This window comes from Anas platyrhynchos, chromosome 1 (genome assembly GCF_047663525.1).
Source record: "Anas platyrhynchos isolate ZD024472 breed Pekin duck chromosome 1, IASCAAS_PekinDuck_T2T, whole genome shotgun sequence".
Lineage (NCBI taxonomy): Eukaryota > Metazoa > Chordata > Aves > Anseriformes > Anatidae > Anas > Anas platyrhynchos.
Genome location: NC_092587.1, coordinates 53,993,570 through 54,010,806, shown reverse-complemented (window position 1 = coordinate 54,010,806; position 17,237 = coordinate 53,993,570). Strand labels below are relative to the sequence as shown.

Below are 17,237 nucleotides of genomic sequence, written 5' to 3'. Positions count from 1 at the left end.
TTTCTTGAAAGTGTAAGTGCATACACTTCCAAGTAATAACAGGCAACGTTATCCTTTAGTCTTAAGAAAACAAAATTAATGGGGGGTACATAATAAAACACATGCAACTTCTTACATAATTCTTTGGTTGTGTCATTTATTACGTTGTCCAGTACAATATCCCAGTGTCATCTTTCAGATGTACATAGTGCTAGAGAGTGTGTAGCACTGCAGTCAACCTTCTCTTTTTTTTTTCTTTCTACAAAAAAAACCACAATATTCTTACTCAAAGCTGTGAGTGAATGCATGCCTCAGCAGAAAATCCTGACATAATATGTAGCTGTTTTTATTAAAAAGCTCCATAGTCATCGGGAACTGTAATAACTCAAAAGATGCTTGACAAATCTTCACTTTAAAAAAGATATTAGACAACGTGAAAAAACACGGTAACAACAAAGAAATGAAAACACACTATTTAAAAATTAATAAGCTAAAATAGGTTTTACTGCTAACATTGGCATCTGTTTTGCTTATATGCATATCTCAAAACATCAAAAGACATCAAATGAATTATTTCTTGCAGGGACACGTTCTCAAGCGGATTGCGTGTTCTTCAGGGACTGTGTCCCACTGTCTCTTTCCACGGTGCTTGGTACAACACAGCTCCAAATTCAATTAGGGCCCCTCTGGATTGCTGCCGAATTAATAATAAACAATAACAGCAATGTAAGTGATAAAGTTATGCTGTGACAAGGAAACCAAAAATAAGACTTATGGTGGAACCTGTCGGAGATCTTGTCAGTTATGCTATTCACGCGTTATTTCTCTTGCTCCACGTACAACCGCTCTCGGCATAGCAATAAGCACCACGAAGACAAGCTCTGTCACGGGTTGATGCTGGATCTGCTCATGTCCGTGGCTTGCTTACGCAGGAGCTTGCACAGAAACATCTCTTTAGCATAGGGGCGAAGCAGAGATGAAACCTGAGCAGGGGGGGAGCTGAAGGACGGCAGATAAATTATTCACTCTCCTTCCTTTGGCACAAGGAAATCGGATAGGACCAGACCAAAGAAACTCTCTCAGACTTCTCTAGACCTGAAATTGCGTGAGTGCCATTGCAGGATAACTGATTTGACACACGACTCCAGCTGAGACATGCCCTGAAGCGTCTCTGAGCCCCAGTGCGGGGTTGTAGCACTTTCCCTCAGTGTCAGCAAGCAGAGCCCTGGCATCCATTGGAGTTTCCTTTTTTAATCCTGAGGGATACACAGACAGCAGGAGCCAGTCACTAATTAAAGTAATAAAAGTCAGTTTGTTTGTGGTTTTCACGCTTTTTACATATTTGAGAGATTCAGGAGGACACCTAGCCAGGTGGACGATAAACCAGCACAGCTGGGAGCATCCAGGAGGCCCTTGGCACTGTGGGGAGATCAGGGCAAAGCCCTGTGCTGGCAGTGTCCCCAGGGCCGGACACCTCCTCCCTACAGCACACAAAGCCATCCGAATTCCCACCGCTGGGATGCTGATCGGTGCAGTGGAAGGGCTGCACGTTATGACTGTATCAAGTTACTGCAAACATTAATGAAATAGTTGAAGCAAACACCTTCCGACAGAGCCAAATCCCGCTGCCAGCTGTGCAGGTGTAGCTGAGAGCTAAGGTGTTCAGTGCAGGAAGGCAACTTATGCATCTAGTGTGAAAGAAAAAAAAAGGGGGATGCTCTGTTTGGAGGCCCCTTACGGATGTTTTGTGAGAAGGATATTTCATTGCCTGCCTGAATGTGGGGCAGAAGGGCTGAGGGTCTGGCCATGCAGCTCGTCTTCCCGAACATGTGAAGTAGGATGTGAAGTGGGACTGTCCATCCTCTGTCTGTCCCCAACCTGCCCCACGACAAGGAGCAATAGCTGCTCACAGCTATTGCTATTGGGCAACCAAAGGCTGGGCTTTAATTGCTCATTTATCTCCCCTAGGCTTGCCTCTAGCTCCTACACTTGGCTCTGGCGTCGCAGGGCTGGGTCACAGACTGCCAATAAAACAAATTCAAGCTTGGGCAGGACGAAGAGGTGCCGGAGCGAGCTGAGCACGTTCCCCACGGAACCGGTCTGCAACCTGCTGGTTGTGTTGCTTTGTCAGCCTTTGAGCTCAGTTTTTTAGCAATAAGGAGCCAGAGACATCCCATGGTTTGCCTGGTGGTGTGGAGCAAAGCTGGGCTTTGGCCGTGCCCAAGCTGGTCTCAACACCAGGCAGCCTCAGATGTCACCCCGACGTGATGTTCCTCACCTAATCGCTTCTTCAGGATGGAAACCACAGTGTGGGAACCTCGCTGGAGGATGCAACGTCCCCTAGGTGCCCCTTGGAGCATCCCCAAACCTCACCCTGGCCCCTTGGGATGGGGGCTGCCGTGCGCTCTGCACTCCCGGGCTGGAGCCAGCTGGGTGCCTCCTTTGGGGAGCATCAACCGGAGAGCCTCAAACCCCAAATATCAGTGGGGTCGTGCCAGTAACGCGGTCACACGTGGGACCACAGGATGGGAGCCACCGGGGATGCTCCGCAGCCTCACCCACGCGCCCTGCACCACCTCCCACTGAAAATAAATAAATAAATAAATAAATAAATAAAAATACAAAAAAAAAAAAAAAAAACACATGGAGGGGGAGGAGGGGAGGGAAGGGGGAGCGCTCCCGCGCGGCGCGCCCCCGCGGCGGCGGCGTGAACGCGCCCGGCTCGTGCCCGCGGGCGCGGCGCTGCCCGGCTCGGCTCGGCGCGGCTCGGCACGGCCCCGCCATGGACGGGGGCGCCTTCGGAGCGGGGAAAGCCGGCGGCGCCTTCGACCCGCAGGCCTTCCTCCGGCAGCCGCACACCTTGCTGCGGCTCCTCTCCTGGGTGAGCCCGGCGTGGGGACCGGGATGGGAACGGGGCTGGGAACGGGTTGGGAACGGGACGGGCTCGGGGGAGACCCCCCCCCCCTCTCCAGGCTGCAGGGCTGGCAGGCGGCACGGTGCTCACCCCCCCTGCACATGCACACCTATATATATCCATATATATAGGTTATATATATATATACCCCTATTCTCTCGCTATACAATACCCTTCCCATATGCTAGATCCTCTAAATCGCTGCCTGTGCTGTACATTGCGTAATATATCCCATTATTCCCACTGGGACGGCTCTCTGCGTGGTGCTATAATATTATCCATGAGCTATCCGCTGCCTGCACCTATGGGGGTACGCACCGCTGCGCCTCCCCGCACACCTCCCCCTGCACACACATCCAGGGCTATGGGTGTTTGGCTATCTCCTGTGGCCATATTTCCATATATAACACATCCACGCGCGTGTATCGCATCGGTGCGTGCACGCAGCCCTCCCTACATCCCTGATATAGCAAGGAGAGCTTTGGGGTCTCACCCCTGGGGTGATGCCGCAGGGCGTGCGGGGCTTGGCGGTGCCTGGGTGAGCTGCTGGGGGTCTCTGCGCTTCCCTGTCTTGCTTTTCCCTGCAATGTTTGCCCCCCATCCCGCCCTACACCAGCACGTCCCCACAAGAAGGTCATTGGGATTAAGGGAGCGAGCTGTGGCGGGCAGCCGGCGCGGGAGAGATTGAGGTCTGGGCCGGGAGCAGGGGAGGGAGGGCAGGGAGAGGGAGCCGGGGGACACATGCGCACCGGAGGGGGAGGCGCGAGCTGCCTGAAATGGGAAAAAATAAAATAAAAATAAAAATAAAATGCAGCGAGCGGCGCGAGGGGAATGGGGGATTGAAGGGAAGGTGGCCGCGGGGGGTGCCGTCCGTCTGTCCGTCCGTCCGTCTGTCCGCGGGGGTCGTGACTCGAGGGTGGCCGGAGAGCTGTTAGATGGCTGGGGATGGGATTAACGTTTCGGGGGTGGTCTGTCCATCTGTCCATCCGTCCGTCTGTCTGTCTGTCTGGGCTTGTTTACAGGGGGACGCCTGACCCCCTTCCCCGAGCGGGCAGAGCGAGGGTGATGGACGCGGGGTGACCTACAAAGGCTCGCCTGCCTCTAATCTCTGGGACAGAATTTCCTCTTTCTCCCTCTCTGTCTTCTTTTTCCTTTCTTATTTTTTCTTTTTTTATTCCCCTCCTCTGTGACTTCATTCGAGCACTGCAGGGTTCTGGCTTCCCAAAGGTGAGGCAGAGAGAGAGCAGGAAATATGGATTTTTTTTATTTATTTTTTTTTGGGGGGGGGGCACCTGCTCTGTTCCAGAGTATCTCAGGTGCTGTCGGGTCACCCTCTGAGCTCAGCCCCGTGCTCCCCAGGTCCCCCCAGCAAGGAGCACATCCCGGGGACCAGCCTGTCCCTGCCACCCCACGGTGTTTCCCCATCTCTGTGGGTCTGACCTTGACAGAGGACAGATTGGGATTTACCCCAGGTGCTGTGGGATGGACCTGTGGGAACTCGTGTCCTGATGTAGGAGCTGGAACTGCTGCAGGTCACCAAGGGACCCGGCGTTCACCTTTTTTCACCCCAACAACAGGTTCCTCCCTGTGCTTTTCCACTGGTTTCGTCTGGTCTCTCCTGCTGTGCACCCCTCCCTCCCCACAGCCAGGGGAGGCTGCCCCCAAATATTTAGTCATGATTTTTTTTTTTTTCCTCAAAACTTGAGTCCCATAAAGGTCCTGATGGGTGTTGAAGTCCCGTCTCAGGCTGTCACAAGGGGCCCTTATGGCCCCTTCCATAAATCAGCTGAACTTTGCTCAAAAAAAAATAATGGTTCGTGGTTGTTCCGCCCTTCTCACTCCCCCTGGGAGAGATTTCAGATGCTGAGATGCTCGGGGCCATCAGGGCAAATCTATTCACGGCTGGTTTTTTTTACCCATTTCTTTCCATGCTCTTATGCCCTTCAGTTTCAATGGTGCTGCTCCCTCCCTGCTCTTCTCCCCCGGGTGCATTTACAGGCGGCGAGCGCATCCGCACTTAGCCCACGAGCTGAACCCTTCTGTCGACGAAGGGCTTGTCCTCGCCGTGCTGTCCCAGGAGCCTTCCCTTCCCACCCCAGGACCTAATGGAAACGCTTTGATGCCTCCTCACATCTCACGTGCCTTTCGCCTCGCCGTGGCTAGCCGGAGACTCCTTTTGGCCGGCTGCATGTGACGAGCTTTCATTAAGAGCAGAATATCTTTACGGTGGCTTCCCGAGGCAATGACCTTGTGCTGGAGCCACGCCGTGTTTTAGAAGACAGTCCCGAAACCCGAGTGCGTATGGCATTTTACCAGCGGGCAGCAAAGCTGGCTCGTGCCCACGGGGCTTGCAGCCTGATCCAGGCAGTGCTTTGGTGCTTCGGAGGGCCTGGGGCTGTCCCTGCCGCTGAAATTCCCGGCTTTGAGGGTCCGCAGCAGCTCGTGCCCTCTGCCTCCTCTCCTTCACGTGCTTTTTGGTCAGTGGCTGCGTGGTGTTGGCAAGTGATAAAAGGAAAGTGGCCTCTGCTCTGAGCCAAGCTCCAGGCATGGCTCCTCACGAGGTCCCCTTCGCATGGGGACCCCTTTTTAAGCTCCACTGAGGCTTTTTGGGGTCGGTGCTGGTGGGAGAGGGCAGGCAGTGGATGCACACAGCCCTGGTGCGCTTCGGGGCTGGGCGCAGCAGGTTGTGCTGTGCCCAGCCTGACATGTCCAGGAAAGACCTTGGAGCTCCCAAACGTGGGCAGCAGAAGGGTTAATTGCTGCCAAGCCGGGCGTGAAAAAGAGCTGGCTGGGGAGGAGAGCCTGCTGGGGATCCCAGGGCAGGAATTAAGGATGCAGGAATTAGAGATGTGGAGCCTCTCCCCCTCCCCGCATCACCTGCTCCAGCTCAGCCCCGGGGAAGCCGGTGCCACGTGGCTGGCAGCCAGGGAAAGGGGCTGGGGGTTAACACCACCCGTTTTGGGGGAATTTAGGGCTGAGCCCCCCCTGCCAGCACGGGGGGGATGCCCCAGGGTCAGGGCTCGTCAGGACAGCGCTGTGCGTGCAGTGCCAGCAGCGGGGGACAAACAGAGGCCTCCTGCTTCCCAGCTGCTGGTCCCACGCGTCCCAAAAGCTGTGTGTTTTCTTCAAAATGAGCTAAACACACGGAGATTTAACGATGATGATGATGATAATAATAATCCAGGGCTGTGCAGGGCTCTCCAAAGCTTTCCAGAAACCGCGGCTGAACGCAAATGAAAACCCCCTCATCTCTGCCAGGCCGGCATTTGATATCTCCCTTGTCCTCGCATTTTTAAATAGATTTATTCCTGGTTGCTGCCAGATCAGGCACAGGAGAGGTTATTGCCTCCTTCTGCCCGAGATGGATTTGATTTGAAGTCCTGCAAGCCATATTATGTCCCCAAACCGTTTCCTTTCCCTAATGGAATAAACCGGAGGGGCTGGGGAGGGGGAGAGGAAGCAGGCAGGGCAGCAGAGCCCACGGCCGCAAGCCAAAGCAGCCTCATCCCTGATAAAAGGCCCTGGTGGGGATTTTAGGGAAGGACTTATGGCAAATTCCTGGGAGGAGGTGCAGGAAAATCCTAGCACAGCGCCCGGAGGCCCATCACATGATGCCCGGGGCTGGGGATGGGCAGCGCGCTGGGGACCTCACATGATGCTCAGGAGTTTGTGCCTGGCCGGAGCAGATTTCTGGGGCCAGAAAAAAGAAGTCTTTCATGGGGGGGGATGTGGTTTTCTGTCCGCTTGGCACGTTGTAAGCCTTCACACCCCTGTAACAGCCCCTGGGAAAGCGGGGCAGGAAAACTCTCAGCCTCCCCCCGCCTCGTCCCACAGTGCCCTAGCATTACGTTCATTTTTTTTTCAGCTTCTCCAGGTGCCTCAGTTAAAACACACGAACGGGCACCTCCAAAGAGCTGTCACACCTGCCCGGCTGGTGTTGCTCCCGGAGGCCTAAGGAAACCTGCCCAACCTAAAAATCTGGTTACTTTAAGCCCCGTCGAGTTTCTTGAACAGCCTCACCGAAGAAATGAGGCCACCCCAAAAGCAAAACGCCTGCCTGGTTGTCGTGACCACGCACAGGGAAGGAGCAGGGGAGAGGTCCCCAACAAGAGCGCTGTGCTGCTGCGGGTTAAATATTCAGCAGTTCAGCCTCCTGCTGGGAAATTTCGGGGGGTGGGGGTGTCCCTCTGGTCTTGGGCACTCAACTGTTCCTTTAGGAAGTGCTGATGCAGGCAGGTGTGAAGGGACAGAGGCGAAAAGGAATTATTCTGCTGCTTGTGCTCGGTGAGAGCCCTTCCAGGTCAGCGGCAAACCAGGAGATAAGAGCCCAGAGAGGACGTGTATCATGGTAGGAACAGAGTAACCAGAGGCGTCTCCGGGGGGAGGCTGTTGCAGAAGTTCACTCATCCCAAAATGAGCAAGCAGAGACTCAATACGGAGTGTTGCAAGGCTTGACCTGACTCAGGGAGTCGACACTTTACCATTATTGAGCCCTGAAGCAAAAATGAACAGCAGGCTAAGCCTCTTTTGAGGCTATTTCTCCTCTTCCAAGTGAAGCCCTGCTTTCCATCTAAGGCTGCAGAAAGCCAGGCAGCCGCTTTGTAACCTCAATATCAGGAGGGTGTTTCAGGTGGCAGTGTCAGCCCTGGCAGCACTTTGAGCAGTCTCTTGGCCCTCCGGTAGGTCGGAGGAATACAGCACGTACAGCCCAGCCTGCCATTAACTGCGGGAGACCTCCTGCTGAAAGACCCTGCGTGTAACTGCCTGCGACTTGCTGCCTTCCTAAACCACTCAAACTGAAATCTCGAGGACCAGACCTTTGCTTTGGGCGTAAGAGGTTTTTATCGGCTTGTGTTTTTCATGGGCAGTTTGAGCAAAGTGTGATCAATTTTGATTTTCAAGGAGGAGGAAGAGGAGGGGAAACCAGCTGTTTTATCTCCTATCTTTAAAACCTCTTTCTGACTTTCAGAGAACCCATACAGTCCCGATGCTTAGGGGCACCACCTCCCAGCTCTGTTGGACTGCAGCGGTGTGTCAAAAACACGCTCGACATCAGCCACACACGCGGGACCAAATTATGAGCTTTTGAGTGAAAAAATTATACTGGAGTCAGTAGATACGTGTTAGAGCTTGGCAGCTGAAACGTGGACACCGTTGAGGGCTGTCAGGGTTGCTCTTGATGCTCTCAGTCAAACAGCAGAGCTATGGACTGTGGGACTGGGGCATCCTCCAAGAGTCTCGAGATGCCCTGCAAAGGAAAACCTGCAAGTGCCACCTTCATCTTCCTCTCCTCCTCCTGCGGCTGCTGTTTGGTTGAGATGAAGGACTGGGGCTGCCGTAAATACCTCTCTGCCACAATGAGCTTGCCGTGTCAGAGAGGGCTGGCCTTGCGGCAGGTGACAAAGGCTAAGTCGGTGAGCGAAGATTAAACTGGCAGCTGTGGATTAGGGCCTTCCTACCTGGCCTCATCCTTAATTCTGCCTGGTTTAAAATAACACACGGCAGGTAGGGAGTGCTGATGGGGGCCCTTCTCCTGCAGCTGTGATCAGATTTTGGCGTTAGCCGCGGTGACGGCGAGTGCAAGAGGCAGAAATCTTGCAAAAGCTGATCCCGGCAGTAAATGGGCAGGGGAGCAAGAGATGTGGTGAGCTGGGAAGAGAGGAGAAGGAGGGAAGCTACCCATCCTGTTAGATCTTCCAAATGGCTGTAAGAGGTGATAAAATGCTTTTAAAAAGAAGTAAAAAAGCCCAAGCAGAGGGGCAGAAGATGTGCAAGGGGGTGGGGAAAGCGGGAGCCCAGCGGGTCAGCAGGAGGAGCTGGGGCTGTGGGAGGGCGAATGGGGAAAAGAGCTCGGCAGCTTCATGGATAAAATTGGAGAACAAATGCGTGGTGGAAACAATGACTTCCTAGAAGGGAAAGGAGTGGGTAGGAGGAAAAGTGCAAAGTAAGCAGATTGCTGCTGCTGGTAGCTCCTGCACGCAGGCGCCCGCGCCAAAGCCTTATCCGAATTCACACCCCACGTCACCTCCCCATGTGTCCACGGGAAGCCGCCCTTCCTCCGGGCTGAGGCTGCTTTACATCTGTTTGGGTCAAATGGATGAAAAAAAAAAAAAAAATGCATCCAGAAGTGCCCTATTTTGAGCTAATCCTCCAAAATAAAATACAACTCCCCAAGGCCACGGTCCAGGCGAGGCTGTGGGACAGGAGTGATGCTGGTGGAGAGCGGCCACGCTTGCAGGAGCTGGTCCAGAGGGGGCTCGCCCTGATGTGCCTCCCACCTCTTTCCCCCTCCAGGTGTTCTCCATCGTGGTGTTTGGCTCCATCGTCAATGAAGGGTACGTGAACCGCGTGGACGACTCGCAGGAGCACTGCATTTTCAACCGCAACCGCAACGCCTGCAACTATGGCATCACCGTGGGCGTCCTCGCCTTCCTCAGCTGCCTTCTCTACCTGGCTCTGGATGCCTACTTCCCGCAGATCAGCAGCGTCAAGGACCGCAAGAAGGCAGTGCTCTCCGACATCGGTGTCTCGGGTGAGCTTCCTGGCACGGCGCTGCTCTGCTCCTCCCCACCAGGTGCCAACCTGGACGCCCAGCTCCCTGCTACCGAGCCCCTTTCCCATCCCCTGTCCCCAATATTGAGGATATCTCAGCAGCTTTCCTCAGGATAAGGGCTTTCATCGCTGCTGAGCTAAGCAGAGGCCAGTTGTGCGCCTGCAGGCTGGCTGCTCCTCCTGCGGCTCCCTTGGAAGGAGCTGCTCTTCACTCGTCCTTGCAGGACAGGGTCGTGAAGCTGTGGTGGTTGCTCTTGTACTGAGAGCCAAATGCAGGTCCTGTGATCAATCCAAGCACAAGCAAACAAAACCTCCTCCCGCTGACTCTCCTGAGGTACCTTCTGCAGGCACCCATCGTCACCTTGATGGTTTAGGTGTCTGTGAACCTGCTCACTGAGCTTAGAAAGCCTGCACAGGCTGAATTTGGCCCAGCCTGCAGTGCACTGGTGGGTCTCGTCGGGTTGCAGTTTCCAGAGAAACGCGATGTGTTTGTGATTTGCCCTTACATGCCTTCTTGATCTCTCTCCCCTTCCCCTTTGGCGTGCTGCTGGTGGCCCATCCCAGCCTTTTGGGCATTCCTGTGGTTCGTTGGCTTCTGCTTTCTGACCAACCAGTGGCAAGCTTCCAAAGCAGAGGACAACCCGATGAACGAGGGAGGGGATGCAGCCCGAGCAGCCATCACCTTCTCCTTCTTCTCCATCTTCACCTGGGTGAGTAGAGAAGCCGTGACATCGGATCAAGCGTCCTCTGCAGCGTGTTAGCCTGTGGGGAATGGGAGGTGGGTGGCTCTGGGATCCCAGAAGGAAAAGCAGGAGGAGAGGTTGCTGAAAGGGAAACCTGGTGTGGTGGTTTCACACTGATGGCTCTGCCATGCTGCTCTATCACTCCCCGTCCCAAAAGGAACAGGGACAGAAAATATGACAGTAAACGCCTCATGGGTTGAGATAGGACAGGGAGATCACTCACCAAGAGCTGTCGTGGGCAAGACAGACTCAGCATGGGAAAATTAATATAATTTATTACCTACTGCTAGTAGGTTAGAGCAGAGAGAACTAGTACCATGGGGTCCATCCATCCCCCAGGAGCAAACTGCTCCAGCACAGGTCCCCCACAGGCAGCAGCTCCCCCCAGACCCCTGCTCCTGCGGGGGCTCTCCACGGGCCGCAGCCTCCTCCAGGCCACATCCACCTGCTCCACCGGGGGCTCCTCCACCCATGGGGGGGCTGCAGCGTGGAGATCTGCTCCATGGGGGACCCATGGGCTGCAGGGGGACAGCCTGCTCCACCAGGGGCCTCTCCACAGGCCGTAGGGGAGCTGCTGCTGTGTGCCTGGAGCACCTCCTGCCCTCCTGCTGCATGACCTTGGTGCCTGCAGGGCTGCTTCTCTCACATTTCTCACTCCTCTCTCCCAGCTGCTGTCTCACAGCAGATTTGTTTCCCCCTTCCTTAAATCTGCTCTCCCAGAGGCCCAACCAGCGTCTTTCTCTGGCTTGGCTCTGGCCAGCAGTGGGTCCCTTTTGGAGCTGTCTGGAGCTGTCTCTGCCCTGACATGGGGCAGCTGCTGGGCTCTGCTCACAGAAGCCACCCCTGCAGCCCCCCACTACCAAACCCTTGCCACGTAAACCCAATACACCTGGGAAGCAAGGAAACCAGAACGTATGTGGAAGGAGACCTCACAGAGACTCCAGTCAAGAGTGTCCTTGACAAACCTCCAGGATGACCTTGTGCAAGCCAGCCTCCCCAGGCATCATTTCCCCGCACATGAAAGGATTTTAACAGCCCTTTCAGCTCATCGATGCTAAGCAGAGAAGGGAGCTTCAGAACAGGGGTTCAGCGCTCTCCCTTCTTCATCCCATCGCATGAAAATTGCTTGGTGGCCACAAGAGGCTGCGGCCACATCCCTCCCAGCTCTGGGGAAGCAGGCTGCATCCATGACTGCAGCTCCACTCAGGAATGGCTTTTTCAGAAGATGACTGCAGGCTTTTTAGACTTCCCTTTCCCGGCAATCCCTTGTTCCCCATTCAATATAAATCCCCCCTGCAATTCTCATCCCATCTCTGAAAGCACCGAGTCCTCGTAGCTTTATCTCCTGTGTTGGGCAAGGGCTGGTAGGAAGGGTGCCAAAAGGCAACGAAGCTGTCAGAGAGGGAGGGGGGCTGCTAAACGCTGAGCACCAGCCAAAATGACAGCAGGGACCAGGGGCAGCACCGTGACCCCCCCCACAAGCCAAGCCCCTTGCTCAAGTGCTGCCAAGGGCAAGCAGCGGTGTCCCTTGAGCTCCAGCACAAAGTGTTTTGTTTTGTTTTGTTTTTCTTAATTTCAGTCAAATGCTCTGGTTTGTTCTTTCTTACTGACTCTCCTCCCCACACCTCTCTCTCTCCTCACAGGGCTTCCTCACCTTTCTGGGTTTCCGGCGACTCAGGGACATTACTTTTCAGGAGGAATACAACACGCTGTTCCCCAACTCCCCGTCCTTGCTGCCATAGTGCCCTTCACTGGTGGCGAGCCTGGGGGCAGGGACAAGGGGTGCAGATGAAGGAGGCTGTCGAGCAGTCGGCTCCAACGCTCTGACCATGGGCGTTTGTTCGTGTGTTCCTCCTCTGCCCCTTCTCTCCCTCACCCGAACTAATGCTGTGTAACACTTGTGCCTTTCTTTTGATGACTGCTCAGACCTAATATTTCAGCCAGGAGATGCCTTCTGCCCCCACCACTGTATCTTCTCCATTCCTCCCAGCCCTCATTCCCCAAACTCTTCCCCGTGGGGCAGTTCATGACCTGCCAAACCGATCAACTCTGTCGGGGATGCTCTGGGAAGACGAGACATGCCTGTTGGGGTCTGCGATGCTGAGCCCCATGCCCAGGCTCCCTGCTGGCCACCCCGTTGCAGCTTGTCCCTCTTCTCCTTGCCACGGAGCTGGTGCCTTACGCAGGGCAGCCTGAACCTGGACAGGCGTCGCGCACTAACCCGTAACCACTACTAACCCTCCTTTTGTTTGTTTCTCTCTCTCGGTACGTTCCCCTCTCTCTTTCTCCCGTCCCCTCTCTGCTTCCCGTCTCTCCCCGTCCCCCCTTGAAGGTGGGCCAGGCGTTCCTGGCGTATCAGCGCTTCCGGCTGGGCGCCGACTCGGCCCTCTTCTCCCAGGACTACATGGACCCCAGCCAGGACTCCGGCATGCCTTACGCTCCCTACACGAACGAGGAGGATGCTACGGACGCGGTGGGGACGTACCAGCAGCCTCCTCCGGCAGATGCTTTCGACACCGAGACACAGGGGTACCAAACGCAGAACTACTGAGCCGCCGATGCCCCTTCCCTGGCCCCTTTCCCTTCTGCCCCCTTTCCCACTGCCGGCAGCAAGCCGAGGCACAAACCAGACACGTGCGTAGCGGCACAAGAGGTGGCTCTCAGCTATGCTCCAGCCTTCTGGGTCATCTGTTTTTATTTATTGTATTATTTTTTTTTTTAAAGAAAAAGGGTTCCCCATCGCCTCTTCCCTCTCCTCCCCCCAGAACTACCGGCCAGCACCAACACGTCCCAAAATCTGTCACCGAGGCAGGTCCCCCCCTTTGCTCCTCTCCCTCCTTCAGTGGGGCAGGGGGGAAGGATGCTGGGGGTGGAAGGGAAGAGGTGTTCCTAGGCGAGGCGATGCTGCTCCATGCTGCAGGAGATGCGGGAGCGTCCGAATTGGGCCCGAGGGCCTGTTGGCTCAGGGAGGGGAGGGTGGAAGGGGGGCAGGCTGAGAGCTGGCATGCAGGCGTGCGAGGGTGGAGGGGGGGCTGCATGGAGGGGCGAGGGTGCCCTTCCATTTGAGTGGGGAAATGCTTTATTTTCAGAGGGTTCGGGGGGGAGCGGGAGAGGGGAGGGAGCGCAAAGAGAGAAAACGGGAAGGGCAAGAGGAATATTTGCGGGTACAATCCAAAAAAAATGCAGCTTTTTGTAGATTTTGCTGTTGATGAAAGCAAGGCTTGAGAGAGCAGAGCAGAGGGGCAGTGCCGTGAGAGCTGCTCCTTCCCTTTGGGTTAAGGTGGAGGTGTGTTTCCCCTCATCTGTTTGCCGTTTCACCTGGGCAGGAGGAGGAGAAGGAAGCCAGTTTCATTCCCTGGGTGCTGCTGCAGCCTCCTCCCTTCCTCTGGCACCACCTCGAGCACAGGGGAATGGAGCAGGACCCCCTAGAAAGAAACGTGGCTGCTGTCACACTGGGGGGTCACCGAGCAGTGGAGGGTCTTCCTCCATCCTTGCAAAGTTGGTTTGTGCCAGACCGGGCTCTCTGAAGGCTGCTCCTGCTGTATTTTGCATTTATTATACCTTCGTGCTCCTTCTGCAGCATCTGGTAAGTCTTTCAAGCCTCACCTAGGTGGCAGTAGTGCCTCTCGGATAGAGCTCGTAGGGACAGTACTCCACACTCCTCATGATTTTGCTTCAAGTCAAGACACAGCTCCGGAAGCAGGCTGTTTATTCCGGGATAAAATTAATGTCTGTGCCTAAAGGGAAATAACCGAGCAATAGCCCGACGGGCAGTTTTCTGCACAGACCTCTCAGAGCACAAGTAATGGGGTATGTCCTGAGGAGCTCTATCCCCTGAGCAGCCACCGTGGTCCATGCAACGTTGACCCATGTAGCAGAGATCAGGAGCAGCTCTAGCATCAAGCAGCTCTAGCATCTACAGGTGCTTCACCTGAGCGTTTGGCCCATTCCCTGTAGCATCCCTTGGAGCCAAGAGGATGGGATGCGGGCACATGGCCTGCGGTTGTGCAAACATCTCATCTGGAGGACACTGAGCCTTCCTTCACCCACATCACCAGTCCTCCTAGCACTGCTCTCCGGCTGCCCCACAGCGGTAGAGAAGGGGGAGACAATGTTGAGTTGCAGACCCCAAGAGGGAAGGGGGCACGGTTTCTGCCTGCTCCTACCAGCTTTCAGGAGCTGCTAGACCTCTGCAGGGGTGAGAGGCAAGCCTGTCACTTGCAGCCCCGTGCTGCTGGCTGCTATCCCCACGGCTTGCCCTCCCTTGCTGGTGGTTGCTGATGAAAGGGGAACCAACGAAGCCTGTAGACATGCAAGGAGGGCCTGGGCAAACGTCCTGTGCTCCGTGGCTGCGAGCGAAAGCAATACTGTACATAGGAGGGGTATTTTTCAGAGGGAAGCCCCTCGGGCTTCTTTTATTTTCTGTGGGATCAGCCTAATATTTAGGCTTGGGAGGGGGTTACTTTATTGAGAGAGATTCGTTATGACTGTGGCTGTGGGGGGGAGCTCCCTCCAGTCCATCTCTCCTAAGGGGGGAGTGGAATGAGAGAATAACGAGGTGGAGGAGGAGAAAAACTCGTTGTACTCACCCAGACTCATCCATGTCACCCTTCATGCTTTCATTTTGGGTGTTTGGGGGAAGCCAAGGGGGAGAGGAGGCGGCGGCTATAAATAATCAACCCTCGGCATAAAAATACGTTGTCCGTTCTGGAAGGAATCGCCCATTACCTGTCCCATCTCATCAGGGAGGGGGCGAGGGACCAGGTGCATGAGGTACAGGCCATATGTCGGGGCGGTCTACCTGGGGACCTGTTTTAGGGCATAGCATGGCCCTACCCCCATCAGAGCTACATAGATGGCTAAACATCATGCGGGGGTGACTCACGAGACAGCTTTCCTTTATCGTCTTTGGCTCGCCTCCCTTGTAACCATCTGATGGCCTCCAGTGGGTTTGAGGTGGGACAAGCCTCCCCCTCAAAATGCAACTTCCAGTGGCATGCGGCCATCTCTGGAGATGGCCCTACCCAAGGGGTTGTTTATCTTATCTTAGGCGCTCCTGATAAGGTGCTTCCTGTTTCTGGTGATGGTAGGCAAGGCCCGGGCAGCTGGCTGGAACATGGCCCTTTTAGCTCCTCAACTTTGGTGAGATCAGTCCCACTCTGGGGATTAGGAGATCAGAGGGAAGGCTACATAAGCAAAATGGTAAGAAGGCTTTCTTGCCGCCATGCCATTTGTCTGGATTACGGAGGATTACGGATCCCCTGCTGGGCGCAACGGCCCATTGATGTCTTATCTTACAAAGCCTCCAAGTAAGGGACTTCCATGAAAGCAGGGGCTGTGACGGGCAAAGGAATGAGGAACCTTTGCCCCACCTCTACCTGTGGCTTCAACCTCTGGACATGTCCCCATGCCCCGTTCTCCCCTGTCCCCAGCACCCAGTCCATCACCTCATTGCACCCCCTTCCCCTCCGCGTTATTCCTGGCAGTTCCCTCAGGGGAGGAGGGCATTTGTGTCCCCACAGCCTCGCGAGCACTTGGGAGGCCCCGGGAAGGCAGCGTAGCGGGATGGCCTCCACAGGAGGCTCGGCTCTGGTCCCCAGAGCGAGTGCGAGGCAAGGAGCCCAGCGAGGCCACCTCGCGCCGTGAGTCCAAACCATCCATCCAAACAACTCCCCGTGGCACCCGTAACGCCACCTGGGCTGCCCTGCCCCTTCCCCTGACACATTACTGCCTGTGTATAGTATATATATTATATATATATATTTCAAAGGATGTATAATATAAAGCTATACATATATACGTATATACGATGACTCGCGGATGGCCTGCTGCATACAGGATCCCCTGAGTGGTCTTGTCTAAGCCCGAGTGTCCCTTCACCCCTCCTCCCCGCGCCCCTGTCCGTCCTCAAACCCCACTACAGCGACCCCCGCCACCTCGGCACCTGTGTTTACAATGTCCTATATATTTGTGGTTAACAAAGTGAAGGTGGTAACTACTGGTGTCTCAATAAAGTTACGACATTCAAAATAACCAAACTATGTGAAAAATTGGTCTGGGTGTTCTTTGTGGAGGAAGGGCTTTTCCAACAGTTGCTTGTTTTGCTTGGCGTGTTTCAAATCACACCCACCAAGTGTCTCTTACCTACTCAGCAGGAAAAGATGAGCAGGAGCTTGAAGTACCGCATTAGAATGGGAGACTTATTCTGAAAGGGGTAGAAGGTGTGTATGGAGGACATGCAGAAATATAGTATGAACACCAATGTTTTCACACCAAGGGAAGCAGATCTTTTAAATCTTTTTATTATTTTGATGTGTCTTTACTTGTATTCAGCTGTGTGTGACCATTGCTTGGGTGCCCAGCGCAGTACACATTTTCAAAACATAAATACTGGGAAACAAGAGCTCTCAAGACACTGCTGACTGGGTTTCAGTAATAGATAGCCCAGCCTTAAAAAAGGATCTCATTTCAACTCACTCTGTGATAAAAATAAAATTCAAAATGCTACCCTGTGATAATATTCAGATAAAGCTTCCTTCTCATCACTCGAGTACTGGGGTATGTAACGTGCCTGCTATTGTGCAGCTAGAGGACAGTAAGCAGAGACACACGATGGTAAACTGGCTGGACCCAGTCCTCCAAACTGGCTCCCTTGGGTACAGCTGAGCACACACACACTGTAGCTTCACATAAGAGTACACCCAAAAGCGCTGATGTACCCACCTGTCCCTTGATTAACCTTTCTTTGGAAAAAGATCTTCCTACAGCCCTAGCTTTTGGGGTGGAAGTGTTTCAGAGATGTCTTAGCAACGGGAGGAGTTAAGAACTGCTGAGACCAAATTGTCAGAAACAAGCATTTACAATGAGTAAGACTTCAGCATTATGAGTTTGTTTGTTTCTTCTAATCATCTGAAATCTGTTTAATTGCTTTCTGGTATTTCAAGCTCTTATGAGTCACGTTTTGAAGCTTCTCCCTGCAGGCATGACATCTACAAACACAATTCTACTATAAAGGTTTTTTTTTTTTAAAGTTCACATAATCCCAGAAC

General features: G+C 54.2%; 1 protein-coding gene across 2 annotated transcripts; it reads left to right on the top strand.

Moving 5' to 3' along the window:
- The first annotated feature begins 2,685 nt into the window (after positions 1-2,685).
- SYNGR1 (synaptogyrin 1) lies at positions 2,686-12,906 on the top strand. Of its 2 annotated transcripts, none has more exons than XM_027450920.3 (4): positions 2,686-2,860; positions 9,188-9,425; positions 10,010-10,155; positions 12,521-12,906. In XM_027450920.3, exons 1-4 carry the CDS (start codon positions 2,762-2,764, stop codon positions 12,737-12,739), a joined length of 702 nt encoding a protein of 233 aa, XP_027306721.1. In that variant the 5' UTR covers positions 2,686-2,761; the 3' UTR covers positions 12,740-12,906. The 2 variants fall into 2 exon arrangements, with proteins under 2 accessions (XP_027306721.1, XP_027306725.1); XM_027450924.3 differs by having other exon boundaries at positions 11,832-12,864.
- Positions 12,907-17,237: the final 4,331 nt, after the last annotated feature.